Source organism: Molossus molossus, unplaced genomic scaffold, assembly GCF_014108415.1.
Source record: "Molossus molossus isolate mMolMol1 unplaced genomic scaffold, mMolMol1.p scaffold_m16_p_10, whole genome shotgun sequence".
Taxonomy (NCBI): Eukaryota; Metazoa; Chordata; class Mammalia; order Chiroptera; family Molossidae; genus Molossus; species Molossus molossus.
Genome location: NW_023425345.1, coordinates 101,500,830 through 101,517,507, shown reverse-complemented (window position 1 = coordinate 101,517,507; position 16,678 = coordinate 101,500,830). Strand labels below are relative to the sequence as shown.

Genomic DNA, 16,678 nt, shown 5'->3' with positions numbered 1-16,678 from the left:
TGGCAAATATGTATTTTAGGCTTTGCCAATCACACGGTCTTTGTCACAACAACTCAACTCCGCCACAGTAGCTCAGAAGCAGTTGACAGACAACATGTAAACAAGTGAGTATCACCATGTTCCTATAAAAATTTATTTACAAGCATAGACAGCTGCATTTGGAGCTGACCCCTGGTCTAGATTGTGTCCATCACAACAAACACGAATCACATCAGCAAATAACAAGACTCACTTTAATCTTCCATCATAATAAGCAGGAGTTCCCAAGACAATGGTTTTAATGAAGAAAGGCTGATTGGTGTGGTTCTCTTCATATCCACCAACGATACTAAAGCCCCAACTTCCTAAGTAGCTTCTTCGTAAAACTATATCATGGCAGCTATGAAGGGAACTATAAACAAACACAAACATCAGGAAACAATTAATGGAGGCGATTATAGACTGTTCATCTTTGTTGTAACTGCACACCATGTCATATTTTCTACCACCGGGAAAAGAAAAAGGGCTACTTTAGTTTCTTCTTCTGAATGTATTATTTTGACCATTTTCCAGCACAGATGCAGTTGTAGGTAACTTGAATTTCTTTCACTTTTTTTTCATTCTCTTACCAAGTGAACATGAACACACACACACACACACACACACACAGCTTAAATAAACTTGGCTGTAAATTACACCTCAGAAATTAGTACACAATGGTCTGAGTCTGTATTTGCTCACTGCACTGTCAACAGGCCCTCTATTCTGATATCCACTGGCACCTTCAAAATTTGTGTCTTTAAAATTCGCATCTTTTAAAAGGTGGTAGAGGGGTCTGGTACTGCTGACTTCAGCACGCAGATGAAAGAAAATGAGCAGTACAGCGGTTTCCCAAAAACTGTAAGGTCACTATCCCTCTTTTTAATCTACACAGGGAGTTAAAACGTGTCGTCGTTTTTTTCATCCTTCACTTAAAATGCTTTCATTTTAAGACCGCTATAATTGACAAAACAGGAAACTCAATCTAGAAAATAGTAACAAAAATCTCCTATTTCAGTCTTGTTGCATGGAATGAACAGACATGAAGTAGCTAAGTCATCTCTGTCATAAAGAAATCTCTCTACAAGGTCCACATACAAGGTCCCTGTAGGAACCTGAGACATGAATTCTACTACAATTTTAGGCCTCTTTGTTTTTTTAACCAAGAAGACAAGTCAGCAAGTTAGATTATAAACAAATGATCTAATAAACCAATTGGATAATCCATTAATATCCAATAATCTAATAATATCCTCGATTCTTTGCTGTCCTTTCTGTGAAAGTACTTTATAAACTATAGATCATCATACAAATTCTAGTTATTACAAATTTATCCCAAATGAAGCTAGACAGCCCCCAAATCAGTACATTATTAATGTTTATTTTTATTTTAAAGAAGTAATTTTCATACTTTGTTAAGAGTCAAAATGTTTCATCATAGTTCAGTTTTAGGACTTTTTTATACGTTAAGAATCTAAGCTGATGTGGCAACAAAGACAGTTTAACACATTCTTCCTATTTCAATATCAAATTACCCAACAATCACCTGCAGGTTCTAAGGGTTTCCGTGTCCAGACACTAACCACGTTCAGAGGCCTTGGTTGGTTGGTCAGTCAGTCACAGGGCAACAAATTCTCCAGAAATGTGATTAGGAGCAGCTACTCTTTAACACCAATCATTGGGCTTAAGACTCTTATGTCCAACAAAAACTGAGTTTTATACCCTGCCATTTTAGCAGAGTTAAAAGGATAAAGAACAAACGGCTTTTAGAACGCCTTCTGGGTTAGGACAAGGCCCCACACTTTGACCCCATGCACATGAAGGCTAAGCGTGTATCAGAATGAACCTCGACAATGACAACTTTCCTGAGCGAGAAACTGAAAGTCCACTCTCATGGTTTGCCCACTTACGAGCCTTAACAGAAACAGACAGAATGGTTTTATTCATTTTTATAAATAGATATATTTTTAGCTTAGTTCTTATTATTAAATTTACCTTTCAAATGTAATAACCTAAGCAAAATTATCATTTTATTTTGTAACTCGATTTGATGTTGCTACTTTTATCTAATCAAAGCCTTTTTTTCATCAGTAACTGAAATCACTGGGTTACACACTAATAAAGGTTGTAATTATGATTATTTCATAAAACATAAAAGCTGTCAGTACCTTGGAAGCCCAAGCCACATGACCCACGATGGGGACCAACTGGCATCATACTCGTTTTCACTGAAGGTGCTTGGCTGCTCGTCCGTGGCCTGGGAGGCCTCCTCAACGACCTGGACCTCAAGGGCTTTCAGGGCCACAGCGGGGGACGCAGCACTGGCTTTCAGCATAGCAACAGCCTCACTGTGACTTAAATTGGTCAAATCAATGCCATTGATAGTCAGCAATACATCACCTGCTCAAATGAGGAGACAAAAACAAAGAAAAGAAAGGAGCTGAGCTACCAAGTGATTATTTCCCTGTAAATTCTTCTACTGGTAAACTAATCAACGAAAGTTAGTTTCAATGACTCAGATAAGTTAAAAGACCATTGTTTAGTTCTTCGTAATTTTTATAATACTGAGAAAAAACTCAATTCATAAAAAAACATTCCAAAACAATTTAAAAATTTAAAATAATTTCATAGTATATAGGAAAAAGAGTGGCTTGAGGCACCGTGATTCAATTGGAAGTCCAGACCCTTGGCCCAGGCATGTCTTAGGTTTAGCTGGGTACAGGCCCTGGCACATTATTTCTTTCCCTTGAGCTTCAATTATTTCTATTGTTTTTTTTTTTTAACTCAAAAATTATTTGACATTTTGCATTAGAAATAAATTTTTATAGTATATTTTATGTTTACAGTTTTATACATAAATACAGCCCGACATAGTTCATTCAGTGCAAACATATCAGAATATGGAAAGATATTCTTGGGCCTACACAAAGAAATGAAACTTGTGATTTGAATATCTTCTCTTGCTTGAGGAAGATAAAACACATTTGTTCCTCTGTCAAGTAATATAATAAAAAGGGCCATGAGGATTAAACAAAAGGTTAGGAAGGAAAGGATTACTTCTGTAGGAAGCACACACACTTGTACCAAGAAAGCCTACAGAAAACCCTTCTCTCCCAGATCATCATTTACTATTCAGATTGTTAAAGCAAAACACTCTCATTGTAGCAAATTTGGAAAACATAATAAATAACGAGAAGGAAATAAAATTACTCCCAATTCTATAACTGTACAAATAACTTAAAAACAGCAGCCCTAGTAAGATATTATTCATATAATATTCAATTCATTCATTCAAAGTTATAATTTTGCAGTTTTTAGTATATTCACAGAGTTGTACAATCATCATACATCATTTTAAGATCAACCCCTCCAAAAACATGTACCCATTAGCAATCACTTCCCTTCCCCCAGCCCTAAGTAATCACTACTCTACTTTCTATCTTTATAGATCTGCCCATCTGGGCATACCATACAAATGGAACCACACATGGTCTTTTGTGACTGGCTTCTTTCCATAGGCACAGTATTTTCAAGATTCACCTATATTGTAGCTGTGTCAATACTTCATTCCTTTTTATAGCCAAATAGTATTCCATTATATGGATATACCACATTATGTTAATCCATTCATTAGCTGATAGACATTTGGGTTGTTTCCTCTTTTTGGTCACTATAAAAAATACTGCTATGGCCCTGGCCGGTTTGGCTCAGCGGTTAGAGCGTCGGCCTGCGGTCCTGAGAGACCTGGGTTCGGTTCCCGCTAAGGGCGCATACCTCGGTTGCAATTTGTCCCCGGCCCTGGTCGGTTGTGTGGGTGGCAGCCACTCGATGTGTCCCTTTCACATCGATGTTTCTCTCTCTCTCTCTCTGTTCCTCTCTCTCCCTCCCACTCTACCTGAATAAAAAAAATGGAAAAATGTCCTCGGGTGAGGATGAAAAAAAAAAAAAAATACTGCTATGAAATTTCATGTACAAGTTTTTGTGTGGCCACGTTTCCATTTCTTCAGGAACAGAATTGTTAAATCATATGATAACACTATGATTAACTTTTTCGAGGAACTGATTAACTGTTTTCTAAAACAGCTGCACCATTTTATATTCCCACTGGCAATGTATAAAGGTTCCAATTTCTCCACGTCCTTGCTAAAGTTTGTTATTGCCTATCTTTTTTATTATATTCATCCTTGTGAGTGTGAAGGGGTTTTGATTTGCATTTCCCTAATAACCAATGACAATGAGCATCTTTTCCTGAGATGATTGGCCATCTGTGTATCTCCTTTGGAGAAATGTCTATTTAGATCCTTTGCCCATTTTTCAATTGGGTTATTCACCTTTTTATTTATTGAGTTGTAAGAGTTCTTTATGTACTCCAGATACAAGTCCTTCTCAGAGATATGATTTACAAATATTTTCTCCCATGCTGTGGGTTATCTTTTTACTTTCTTGGTGGTGTGTATCCTTCATCAAATTTGTGATTTTGATCAAGTCCATCTTATCTATTTTGTCATTGATGCTTGTGTTTTTGGTGCCATATCTGAGAACACCATTGCCTAGGTCATGAATATTTACATTTATGCTTTCTTCTGAAAGTTGTAGATCTTACATTTAGGTCTTGGAACCATAGTAAGCTAATTACTGTATGTAGTTTGAGGTAGGAATCCAACTTCACTCTTGGAAAAAGAGCTTTTAAGACTCATTTTCCACATGAACAAACCAAGTGTATGAAGAATGTTGTTTTTACCACTGCCACCCCCCCCCAACAAATTATATCATGTTGATTAGGAATGTGAACCTGTAAACGGGTTAATTCCTAAACCCCACTATCTTTGAAAGCTGGTCTTCTGCTCCACCTCCTCTGTGAGCCCCTCCTACTTTACTTTAAGCAACACTTGTATTTTGGCAATGGTCCTTCGGAGAATCTAGCCTGCCATAACGCAGGACACATACATTTCTTAGAGTTTTTTCCAACATAAAATAGCCCAACAGTCTCAATAACTGTTAGAAAATGCCAACTTCAGCAATTTCCCTTTAGAGTAGGCATTTCTGTAGCCTACAGAGGCTTTATGCTTATACACGAAAGGGACATTATAAAGGATTAAAACAGTCACATTTAAAAGAAAACTTTGTACATATTCTTTACGTACAGAGTTAAATGCAGGGAGGTGTGGCGAAGCTGCTGAGGAGCCTGTCTTACCTCTCTTGATCCTGCCGTCGCGGGCGAGGCAGCCGTGAGGCGGCACACTGGTCACGAAGATGGGCAGTTCACCACTCTTACTTCCTCTGCCCCCAGCTACTGTCATTCCAAGGGACTCGTGAGGTTCCTTCTTTACAGTAATGTGCTTTTCTTGGCATGTAACACACTGGGTAAGATCCTAAGTCATGAGAAGAAAATTTATTGAGTATATTTACTGGACTGATAACATACAGCAAGGACAGCTTCAACTAATGTAAAAACTTACATGGCAACTGTAAGTCATTTTTTTTTATCACTTACTATAGAACTGAAAGCAATACACAGTTCCTCACAGGTACAAACACTACACTGTTCACTGTGGATCACTATGTCGAACTTTGGGCTATATTTATGGAACTGAAACGACTCAGGACTGACATGTGGAGGTTAAAGTGAAACAGGTATGTCGTTCTATAGTTACCTTAACCTCCAAGATGCATCAATTCTATAAATGTAGACATGTGTTTGAGTTTTAAGATTCTGAATATGAGCCAATTAACTTTTCTTCCATTTTCCCCCCTACTTTTTGAAAGAAGTACAAAAGTAAAATGTGGATTTTGCCAACTGCCAGAAAAAAGCCACAGATCTATCTTGATTCTTACTAATGTGGGTTTTATTAGAAAACTCAGTCAGAAGCACGTGCAAACCTATCTTCAAAACCTTCATGAAAAGCTAAAATAGGACATAAAATAACTAAATTAAAAAAAAAACTTTTTATTTATTGATTTGAGAGAGAAAGAGGGAGGGGGAGAGAGAAACATCGATTTGTTGTTCCATTTACTGATACATTCATTGGTTGCTTCTTGCAAGTGCCCTGACTGGAGTTCAAACCCTCAACAACCTTAGTGCATCTAAGCAACTGAGCTTCCTGGCCAGGGTGAAATAACTACATTTTTAAAGAAGTTAATGACAGGAAAATAAATTCTCAACATACTATATCCTCAAGGGAAAGCTATTTTTAGTGACACCTGTTATTGCTACTTATTACTGAGACAATCCTCAAAGATTTTAAAACATCACATTTTTTTCTGAATTAGAATTCAATGAAAAACAAGGTGTAGATATGCAATGTTAACATTAAAATAACAATAACTAACTTTATTGAGGGCTTACTGTGTGCAAAGCTAATGGCTTTACATGCATTATTTCATTTCCTCTTCACAGTGTCCCCAAATGTAAATACTATTATTGGCCCCATTTATGGATGAGGAAACAATGTTTGAGACGTCATGTAACTTGCCCCAAATTATATAACTGGAATTGAGACAGATGTGAGTTTCAAAAATATATATATTTATATAGGTTTTGTACATGTACATATAGTACGATGCACTATGTATATCTATTGTTTTTATGTACCCGCACCACACAGGAACTATCCCACTAAATGTAACAGTGGAAGCTAAGGTCTCAAAAAGTTTCTAACACTTATCAACTATAAGAGAATGCTGTAGATAAGAAGATAATTATATTAATGTTACTAACAATTTCAACAAAGAAAATATATGAATTATATTTACAGAATTATAGCCTTTCCTTTAGTGGTATAAATTCAAAGAGTTTACATGTGCATATCTGTTAACCAGGTCGTGGAATTCCAGGCTATGTGACCTTCTCTGGTCCTAGAATCTCTATTCTCTGGAAATTTTATCAAGGGAACTATTTGTAATAACAGCAGGGTGTTCCTAGAAAATGTTATGACCTAGAAAACTCGTAAATGTCTTAAAGTGATCTCTTATCTAAATGTATGAAATCTATGTTAATTAGTAACCTTCAAAATTGGGCAAAACCATTTTATTATAAAGACAAGTCATGCCTTGAGTATATTTACTTAAGTGTTCTGGCTCTCAGGCATTTCATCATTTAAAGGTGGGGATTTTATTCCTCTGATGGCTGAGACTTTGCATTTTTTCCCTCAGGAACCAAACTCGACTTCAATGATCACACTGGATAAGTTTCAAGGAAACTTCTCTGGGTTCAACACCCCATGAATGTTTATCCAAGCAGCTACTTAGAAGTTAAGTAGTAGACTAATGTATACTTTAATTTTTAACAATTATAATCACTTGAACAGTTGTTTTAATGAATTTGTGTTGGTTTTCCCTAAGAGACCTTTGTGTTTCTAAATCAGATTTGACAACAAATGCAAGAGTAAATAGCTAAATTAACACTTAAAAGTACATTTCATATGATTGTTCCAACTAACTAGGTTTGCAGAGTACCTGGAATAAGAACAAATTCAGCATTGCTTTTAGTATACCGTCACATAAAATTAAAGAGAATAAGAATGAGCAGAGTTAAAAGAGAAAAATATATGTGCCCCAAGCAAACAAAATGAAGCCGAATTATCTATTTAAATGTTGAAATAATTAAATGCATTTTAAAATTTTTTCTTATGTCTTAAAATAATATATGTTGTCAGATACCCATATCTCAAATTATTGTAGAACTCAATGACAAAAAATTCAATAATCAACTTTTGGCTTACATTACAATTCTTTAGGAATATACATCTTGTAAAAAGCAAAGACAAACTATCTGAAACAACTCCTATTAAAAATTCCTGTTCAAAACACTAATTCCTTTTTCATAGTCATCATTATGAAGGCAAAATTATAGGTTTCCCTTATACATTTTGGTTTTTGTTCAGAAATGAGAACAAAGTCTGTAGTTATAATTTTGTATAAGTATTAACTAAACCAAAGACCAGTGACAAGTCTGTACTTAAGCTCAGAAAACCAGATAAACCTGATGGGCCAAAAATACTCGTGTCTTTAAGCAATGCTTTCTTAGGGTACCCGTGACATTCCAAAGGTAATTACTTTCTCAAATACTGTACTTACATTAAGAAGCCATTTTAGCACATAGAAAATTTCTATGGTTTTTAAGCAGACCAATGAATACATTTTTGTATGGTAAAGCAATTTAATTTTACTTAAGGAAAATGACTTTAGAAGCTCACATTTAGCTTATATTTTCACATAGTAGGATGAACATCATCGTTGAAAAAATCCTGGCCAAGCAGAGGCTGAGTTCAAATGAAGGATCAAATGAAGTAAATAATATAAAAAAATGCAGTGAAATACCACCCTTTTTTGATTTCTGCAACTAAAGTTAGAGAGTATCAAATTCTCAGTACAGATAGATACATGTGTCCCAGGAATATATTATAATACCACTGAAATATTAAAGAAGCTGTAAAAATGATCAACATATAAGAATTTTAAATAATTTAGGGTAGCAATCCTATAAGCTATAATATTAAAAAAAATGTGTTTAAATCATATTAAAATGTATGATTTAGCCCTGGCCAATTTGCTCAGTGGTTAGAGCATCGGCCTGTGGTCCAGAGAGACCCAGGTTCGGTTCCCGCTAAGGGCACGTACCACAGTTGCAGTTTGTCCCTGGCCCTGGTTGGGCTGTGTGGGTGGCAGCCACTTGATGTGTCCCTTTCACGTCGATGTCTCTCTCTCTCTCTCTTCCTCTCTCTCTCCCTCCTGCTCTACCTGAACAAAATAAATAAATAAATAAATAAATAATGTATGATTTATACATTTAATAATCACATATCTAATTCTGTTGTCGTAGGTAACCTGCTCAATTATGAAGTATAGACTTGTCCATCACTGTCTTCATTTTGCTTTTTCAATTAGATAACCATCTGTTGCATTTAAATGAGCAACCCAAGATAAAGCCCACTTTCAAGCAGGACTAAATAAATAAAAAATTTTTTCTGGAAGATCAAACACTTCTCATCAATCACCTGGCAGAGGGACCTTCTTCACTAAGAAACCATCTCCATTGTCTGAGGATCTGCCACACAAAATCACTCTCCAAGGCAGGAAACATGTACATTTTACATCCTCAACTCCCATGTTCACCTTCACCAACACAATAACAGCCCTCATTTAAATTGTACCAGCTTGTAACAATGATCCTTTGAGAGTGGATTAAGTAAAACACACAAACAGAACTCCTCACCTTATGTGAGCTGGGTCTGCTGTAATACAGCGGCTGTGCATGGTGCTGGCTGCTGCTCTGAGTTCCTGCTTCCCGGATAGTGTTACCAGACTGGGGTTTCCCTGGTCTAGCAATTGTTAAATTCACCCTTTCTCCACTAGCCTGGAAAACACACATACACACATTACCACCAGTCATTAATGATACTTCTCATTGTAAAAATTATAGGCAGTATAATTCCCAATGCACTTATCATTATACCAGCGCCTCGCCTGGGTAGTGACTGCAAGCACCTGGTGGTGGGGAGGAAGGGGGTTCGTTTCATGGGTTAATATTTTAAAACTTCTGCAAGTGAATCACACATACAGCTCTTGGATATATCCTCCCCAACCCCACCTCCAAAATAACCAGGGCAAAGCAGGAAAACTGCCTGTGTTCTCATTTTCCTTTGCTTTCTTGAAGAATAACTTTAAAAAAACTTCTTTGCCTCTTTAATACTGACCTTGGCACTGAGAGGGAGACAGCAAAGGAAAGACAGAAAGGAAGAACTGATTCAAAACTTAATTAAAATCCACTGTGACTTTTGAATTAAATCTGATGGTGGCTAATCTGGAAGTAATAATCAATGAAACTATGCACAGCTTTGTTTCTGCTTGTAATAGGTTTGAGTCAAAACAGGATATCAGCTTTAACAGTCCTGAAAAGAATGATTACAGAGATCCTGTATAACAAGATTTTATATGTGTGTGTGTGTGTGTGTGTGTATATATATATATATATATATATGTAACTGTATGTGCATGACACACTCACACATCCTTAAGGGATATGATGGTAAATTACTTTAGAGTTTTATGACTATTATTTTACATTTAGAGGTCCATTGTCTATATCCATATTTTAAACACAGATTCACATCTAAATATTTTATTTTATTTTTTTTAAATCCTCACCTGAGGACATTTTTCCACTTTTTGTTCAGGTAGAGTGAGAGGGAGAGAGAGGAAGAGAGAGAGAGAGAGAGAAACATCGACGTGAAAGGGACACATCGAGTGGCTGCCACCCGCACGACCAACCAGGGCTGGGAACAAACTGCAACCAAGGTACGTGCCCTTAGCGGGAACCGAACCCGGGTCTCTCTGGACCGTAGGCTGACGCTCTCTAACCGCTGAGTCAAACCAGCTAGGGCCACATCTAATATATTTTAAAAATACTTTGTTACTTAATATTTATTTTAAGTTATTTTATCTTTGCTTTTAATGTACAGGCCTCATTTATTTGATGTTGACTCTAGGTCATGACCACAGTTCCGAATTTTATTATTCCTATGGGAAAATAGGATAGTCTACTTTCAAGGAATTGTGGTAGAAAGAGGGGAACTCCCCCATAACTATAGTCAATAATGTTAAAAAAATTACTCTATATTTAGGTCTTAAATTGGAAAATAAGTGATAATCAACTTTAAGGCCCCACTGAAAATCATTTTGTTTTGTTTTTTTTTATCCTCATCCGACGATATTTTCTCAAATATCTTCAGATACAGTGGGAGAGGGAGTGAGAGGGAGTGGGAGAGAGAGAGAGACAGAGAGACAGAAAGAGAGAGAGAAACATCGATGTGAGAGGTACACACAGATTGGTTGCCTCCCACAGGACCCTGACCAGGGCTGGGGACAAACCGCAAGTGAGGTATGTGCCTTTGGCTGGAATAGAACCCATGACTCTGGTCTGCTGGCTGATGCTCTAAACACTGAGCCAAACTGGCTAGGGCAAAAATCATTTTCTTATTCAAGCATTTTATTACACTAAATAGTTTCAGATGTGTTCTTTAAAATACTGAAAGAACTTGCCCTGGCCGGTTTGGCTCAGCAGTTAAGAGCATCGGCCTGCGCACCAAAGGGTCAAGGGAATCCCGGTCAAGGGCATGTACCTGGGTTGCAGGTTCAATCCTAGGCCCCGGTTGGGGTCATGTGGGAGGCAACCAATCGATGTGTCTCTTTCACACTTATGTTTCTCTCTCTCCCTCCCTCCCTTCTTTCTACTCTATAAAAAATCAATGGAAAAGGTGAGGATTAACAACAACAAAATACTGAAAGAACAGTTAATGGATAGCCAGACTTCCAAAGTAGAGTCTGGGACTTGATCTAATGGATAAACAACAAAGGAGAATGTTTAGAATCCTGATATTTATAATTCTGATACTTCGGATTATTAGATCACATAGTGTGAAGTGGTGAGACACTCCCTTCTTGACTTCATTTCAATGTACAGGATCATTTTCATTCTGCTTAACACCTGCTAACTACCAAACACTTCATAATCAGTATATAATTAGCATTTCAACTTTACTGGAAAACTCCCGTTTATGCAAACCTTAAAACAGAAACAAATTGTTGATCCTTCTAGATTGCTTCAAAGACAAAATTCTTTGCATGTGATAGAAGTGGGCATTTAGGCTTTAAAATGACGAACCAAAACTTTTGTTGAGGCTAACTTTAAACAGACCGCACATCCACTACTCCAGGTTTTCAAACACAACAAAAGAGTTGTGTTAAAGTCAAGATTTTTTTAAATGCAGGATGCCCAAATGACCACACCCATTATTCATAAATAAGTAGCATGCCTTGTTGCTGGGTGTATAAATTGGTATAATCTGATATTTCTGGAAGGACGTTTATCAAAATGTTTTAAACTTGAAAACAACACATAAGTTAAGAACACAGCATAGCTACTACACAAGTATTAAAAATCATGATGTGACTCTACACTTACTGTCATGGTAAGAAGTCCACAACATATTGTTGATGTAAAGAAAAAGTTGCAGCCCTGGCCGATTTGGCTCAGCGGTTAGAGCGTCAGCCTGTGGACCAAAGGGCTGGGGGTTCAAATTCCAGTCAAGGGCATGAACCTGAGTTGCAGGTTTGATTCCCGGCCTTGGGTGGGGTCATGTAGGAGGCAACCAATCGATGTGTCTCTCTCACATCAATGTCTCTCTTTCTCTCTCTCTCCCTCCTACTCTATTTAAAAATCAATGGAAAATATCCTTGGGTGAGGATTAACAGAAAATTTTTTTGCAAACTCAGCATTTACAAGATGAGTGCATGTGTTAAGTATCTGTGTAAATGTGTAACTAATTATCTGTGGACATACACATAAACAATGTTTGTAATGATGTTCTTCAAAACATTAACGTTGACACCTTGGGGAGTTTAGATTGAATGTGATTTTAACATCCTTCTTTATTTTCGGTATTTGGGTATTTTGTCTTTATGATTCTCTTTCTGAGACATGGAGTACATATTTTTGCAGTCCCCCCCAAAATAAGACTTTTTTTTTCCACAAAGAAACTTAAATTGACCAATTTCAGTTTAGTATACTTTGAGGAAAATATGATGCAACTATTTAACTATTTGGATTATGAAAGTCCAAATAGACTATATATTATTATAAAAAGTTTTTAATGTATTTTCTACTTGTGTATGTACATTTTTCATATTTTGGTTAGAAATTTAGTGAGGACCATGTACTTAGGAATTAGAGTATTTTAACACTTCCTGAAATATATAGTTAATCTATTCCTTTGTATCTTACTGATCTGACTTTTCACTTTAAAAAGTCCACTCAGCTCTCTTGTTTCCTTTAACAAATCCCATAACTAGGTTAACTTTCTTCTTTTTTGCCCCCTTGTCCTCCCACCAACCTGGGGCCCTTACATAATGGCCTGTCCTCACCGGTGCAGCAGCTGGCTACTATCCACAGGTGAAGGTCCAAATGCTGCCTCTAATTTCAAGAAATTTTGAGGCATCCAGTTTCTTTAAATCTCAAGTCTATGAACTGAGACCAGTAACTGAACCTCCCCTCAATGCAGCAGGGCTGTGTGTGGGCTCTATAAGGCTACACTAAACCAAAAAGTTTTTAAAAAAGGAATAAATCACAGAGGACTGAGACTTAGATTTTCTCATGGTCTTAAATATTCATTGTTATTTGATTCTGTGTAGTATACACAGTTTTAGTGACTACCAACCTACCTTAATCCCTGATGCCCCATTATATTACTGCTTGGTTTCCTTTATAGTGCTTTGTTGCACTTACTTCACAATAAGGAAGGCACTTTGTTTCACCCTGGTCTCTGCAGGTGATACTCACAGTGGGTTAAATGCCACAGCATATTGCAGAACCTGAAGTATTCTCTGGGTGGTTTGCTAATTTATCTGGTTTAATGCTTTTACTGAAAACATGTTTTTTTCTGTAATAATAACGAACCTTACTTTCTTCACAGGGATACTGTGAGGAGAAATGTTATGATGTGTTTAAAATGCTTCAAATTCCTTAAGAGGAAAAAAGGCATTATAGAGATAAGAGTTATTCTTAATGAAAAATGCCTTTCCCTCTGTTTTTATGGATCCTAAAGTGAGGAAAAAAAGTTGAGAGATGAGTAAGCCACAGCCTTGGTAATCACGGCTCCTCTAAGGCTCTCTTTTCTCATTTGTTGAATGTGGACAACACCATCTGTCATGTCTGGTACTAGATGGAGCCAAGGGAGCAAATGAGAAATGCACATGAAACTTCAGAGACTTCACTCTATAAATAGCCAGCCTAACAGTTCATGGAACACAGTGCTTAGAAAAGATTCTATCCATAATGAAGTTATATCACTATGGATTTTGAAAAATTTAAATAGCCATGCTTGATTTTTCCAACGAAATATCAAATATGCCCTAGATCTTATGTTACTGGCCAGTGAAAACAAACACTGATATATGGTAATGAAGGTCAAGCATCTGGAACACATGTCCTGAGTGTACCTGAATGATCTGGGCAGCAAGCTCCGGAGTCCCATGCTTCAGGTCATGCCCATTGATGGCAAGCACACGGTCATTGCTGCTCAGCCTCCCATCCTGTGCAGCAAGCCCCCCTTCCAACAGGTCAAGAATAAAAACTCCTGGCTCATCTGTCCTTCGTACGAGTTTGATGCCAAGCTGTTCACCAGAGTCTCGTTTATGAAGAACCACATGGAACATCTCTTCCCGTGGAGAGCTCCCATCAGAATGGCTGTACGCTCGGTTACCAAAGCGTCTCTCTCGCAGCACAGTGAGCTGCAGGGAGCTGCAGGGCTGTGAAAGGACAGCTCTGGCATAGTTGTGGGACACGTTGCTAATATCACAGTTATTGACCTAAAAAAAAAAAATTATGACCAAAGTATGACTATTATTTTTCCCCAATTTGTGGAAATAACATTTCCTAAAGGAAACTAACATTGTGAAAACGTTATTTACAAAGAAATCCACTCTAAAGACATTTTAAAGTAGAGTTCCTAAAATTAACTTACAATTATTAGCATTAAGTAGAGAATAGCTCTAGCATTACAGGGTTAATGAGAGTCTTGAATTAGCATCCTTGATTCCACCATGTACTAGCTAGGTGGCCTCAGGCAAGTGTAAAACTTGTTTGAATGTGTTTTCTTATGTATAAAATGGGTTACACATGCAGGATTGAAATTAAGATAGGAGGAAGAAAATACACTCCATGTATATGAGGAAACAGGAGAGATTACAAAATTCTAATGTTTTCCATATAAAAACAGCAAAACTTGCCTTTATATAATTCAGGTTCTACGGTAGCACAATTTTCAAGTTTTAAATTGATAAATAAGAATAAAAGGGTGACCCAAACAGTGTGGCTCATCACTGGTTGAGCTTCAACCCATGTATCAAGAGGTCACCAGTTCGATTCCGGGTCAGAGCACATGCCCAGGTTGTGGGCTGGATCCCCAGTGGGGGGCATGCAGGAGGCAGCCAATCAATGTTCTCTCTCATTGATATTTATCTCCCTCTCCTTTCTTCTCTCTCTAAAATTAATAAAGAAAAAATATTTAAAAAAAAAAAGAAATAAAAGGGTGCAAATTAACAGAATTAAAATTGATACCTGAAGAATCTGGTCTCCAGCAAGGAGTCTTCCATCTCTGGCGATTATCCCATCACGATAGACTTCCTGGATAACAATGTTGATCAGTGGTGTTTCATTGCCACCCACAATGCTAATTCCTAGCTGAATATAAGGATTAGATCGGTGAATTTCAATCGTAGTAATTTCACCTTCTGGTAAACTAGGTGGCTGTTGTGTGGCTGCCGAGTTAAAAATGAGAGAGAAAAACAGATGGAATGAAAATAAATGTTGTAGATCCTGATGTTCTTTAGGTAAATAAGTCACCTTATGTTAACAGATGATTAATAACTAACAATACTACTGGATAAGAAAAAGAGAATGACAAAAAATATCTATATGTTAAGATTATCTAAATGTTTCCTCTGCTGAAGGTGATCAGTATATAACCAACAAATAGTTACTATGTATCAGATCACTAGGGAAGACACAATGATCTGATAAATATTAAAAGAATATCATCTTGCCCTGGCCAATGGTTTGGTGCAGTGGTAAGAGCGTCTGTCTGCCTGAGGACCAAAGGTTCTCAGGTTCAATTCCCAGTTAAGGGCACATATCTGGGTTGCAGGTTCAATCCCTGATAGTGCAGGAGGCAGCCAAACAATGTGTTCCTCTCTCATTGATGTTTCTCTCTCTCCTTCCCTCCCTCCCTCCCTCCCTCCCTCCCTCTCTCCGCCCTATCTAAAAATCAATGAGGAGGTGAGGATTAAAAAAAAGAATGTCATCTTGTTCTAACTGATAACAGAAGGTCTGAACCATTAAACAACTATGAACATGCAAAGCAGTTTAACGAAAAGACTAGTTCCGAGGTTGAGAGAGGAATCACATCAGCTCTAAGAAGAGGTGGGCCTTGAGCCTTAGGAGATGAAAAAGTTATAGTTGTGGAAGGGAAAATTGGAACTGTTTAGTCAAATCTGGAATTTGTAAGAGAAAATATTTAAAAGTAAATAGCCAGGGCCAACTATCAAGATATGCCAAGATCTAGCACTACAGGCTTTCTGTTTGCTCTTGGGGGGGCTGTACAGTCAGACTAGTGCTGACACCAGAGTGCAACAGGCACAAGTGAGGCCTTGTAAACAGACAGATATCCAGCCATTTCTTGGCAGTATGAGCTTGACCAATTAATCTCTCAAGACTCAGTTTTTTCACCATTAAAATAAAAAAATCTCCTAATATTGTTATAACATTTAAATCAGTTCATTTACGTAAAGTGCTTGGAACTTAACCTGAGGTATTATTTTTGTCATTCTTGATTCAAGATGCAACAAAGTCCTTAACACAGGAGCAAACAAGCAGCAGTGTGTTAATGACTACTGAATTCAGGAACCACAGCAGAAGGGGTGGAAGGAGTACCTTCCTCGGGGTAAGTGAGGGTCATGCTCTGTTTCTAAAATGCCAACTGGGTGACTTTTATTTTGTGGTATGTGAATTATAGCTCAATAAAATTACTTTTTTAAAGAGGAAAAAATGCATGTTGGGAAAAACGGAGGGAGTAGCAGAAAAAAAGCAACTGTCTGATTTGAAAAC

General features: G+C 37.2%; 1 protein-coding gene across 2 annotated transcripts in view; it reads right to left on the bottom strand.

Annotated features, from left to right (window-relative positions):
- LNX2 (ligand of numb-protein X 2) overlaps positions 1 to 16,678 on the bottom strand; it is a 72,912-nt gene that overhangs the window by 2,422 nt on the left and 53,812 nt on the right. For both annotated transcript variants that reach the window (XM_036252953.1, XM_036252954.1), the window contains 6 exons: positions 15,134 to 15,333; positions 14,014 to 14,382; positions 9,233 to 9,373; positions 5,213 to 5,390; positions 2,187 to 2,418; positions 233 to 391 (listed from right to left, as the gene is read on the bottom strand). In XM_036252953.1, coding sequence (XP_036108846.1) covers positions 233 to 391; positions 2,187 to 2,418; positions 5,213 to 5,390; positions 9,233 to 9,373; positions 14,014 to 14,382; positions 15,134 to 15,333 — 1,279 coding nt within the window. The remainder of the gene's footprint in view (positions 1 to 232; positions 392 to 2,186; positions 2,419 to 5,212; positions 5,391 to 9,232; positions 9,374 to 14,013; positions 14,383 to 15,133; positions 15,334 to 16,678) is intronic.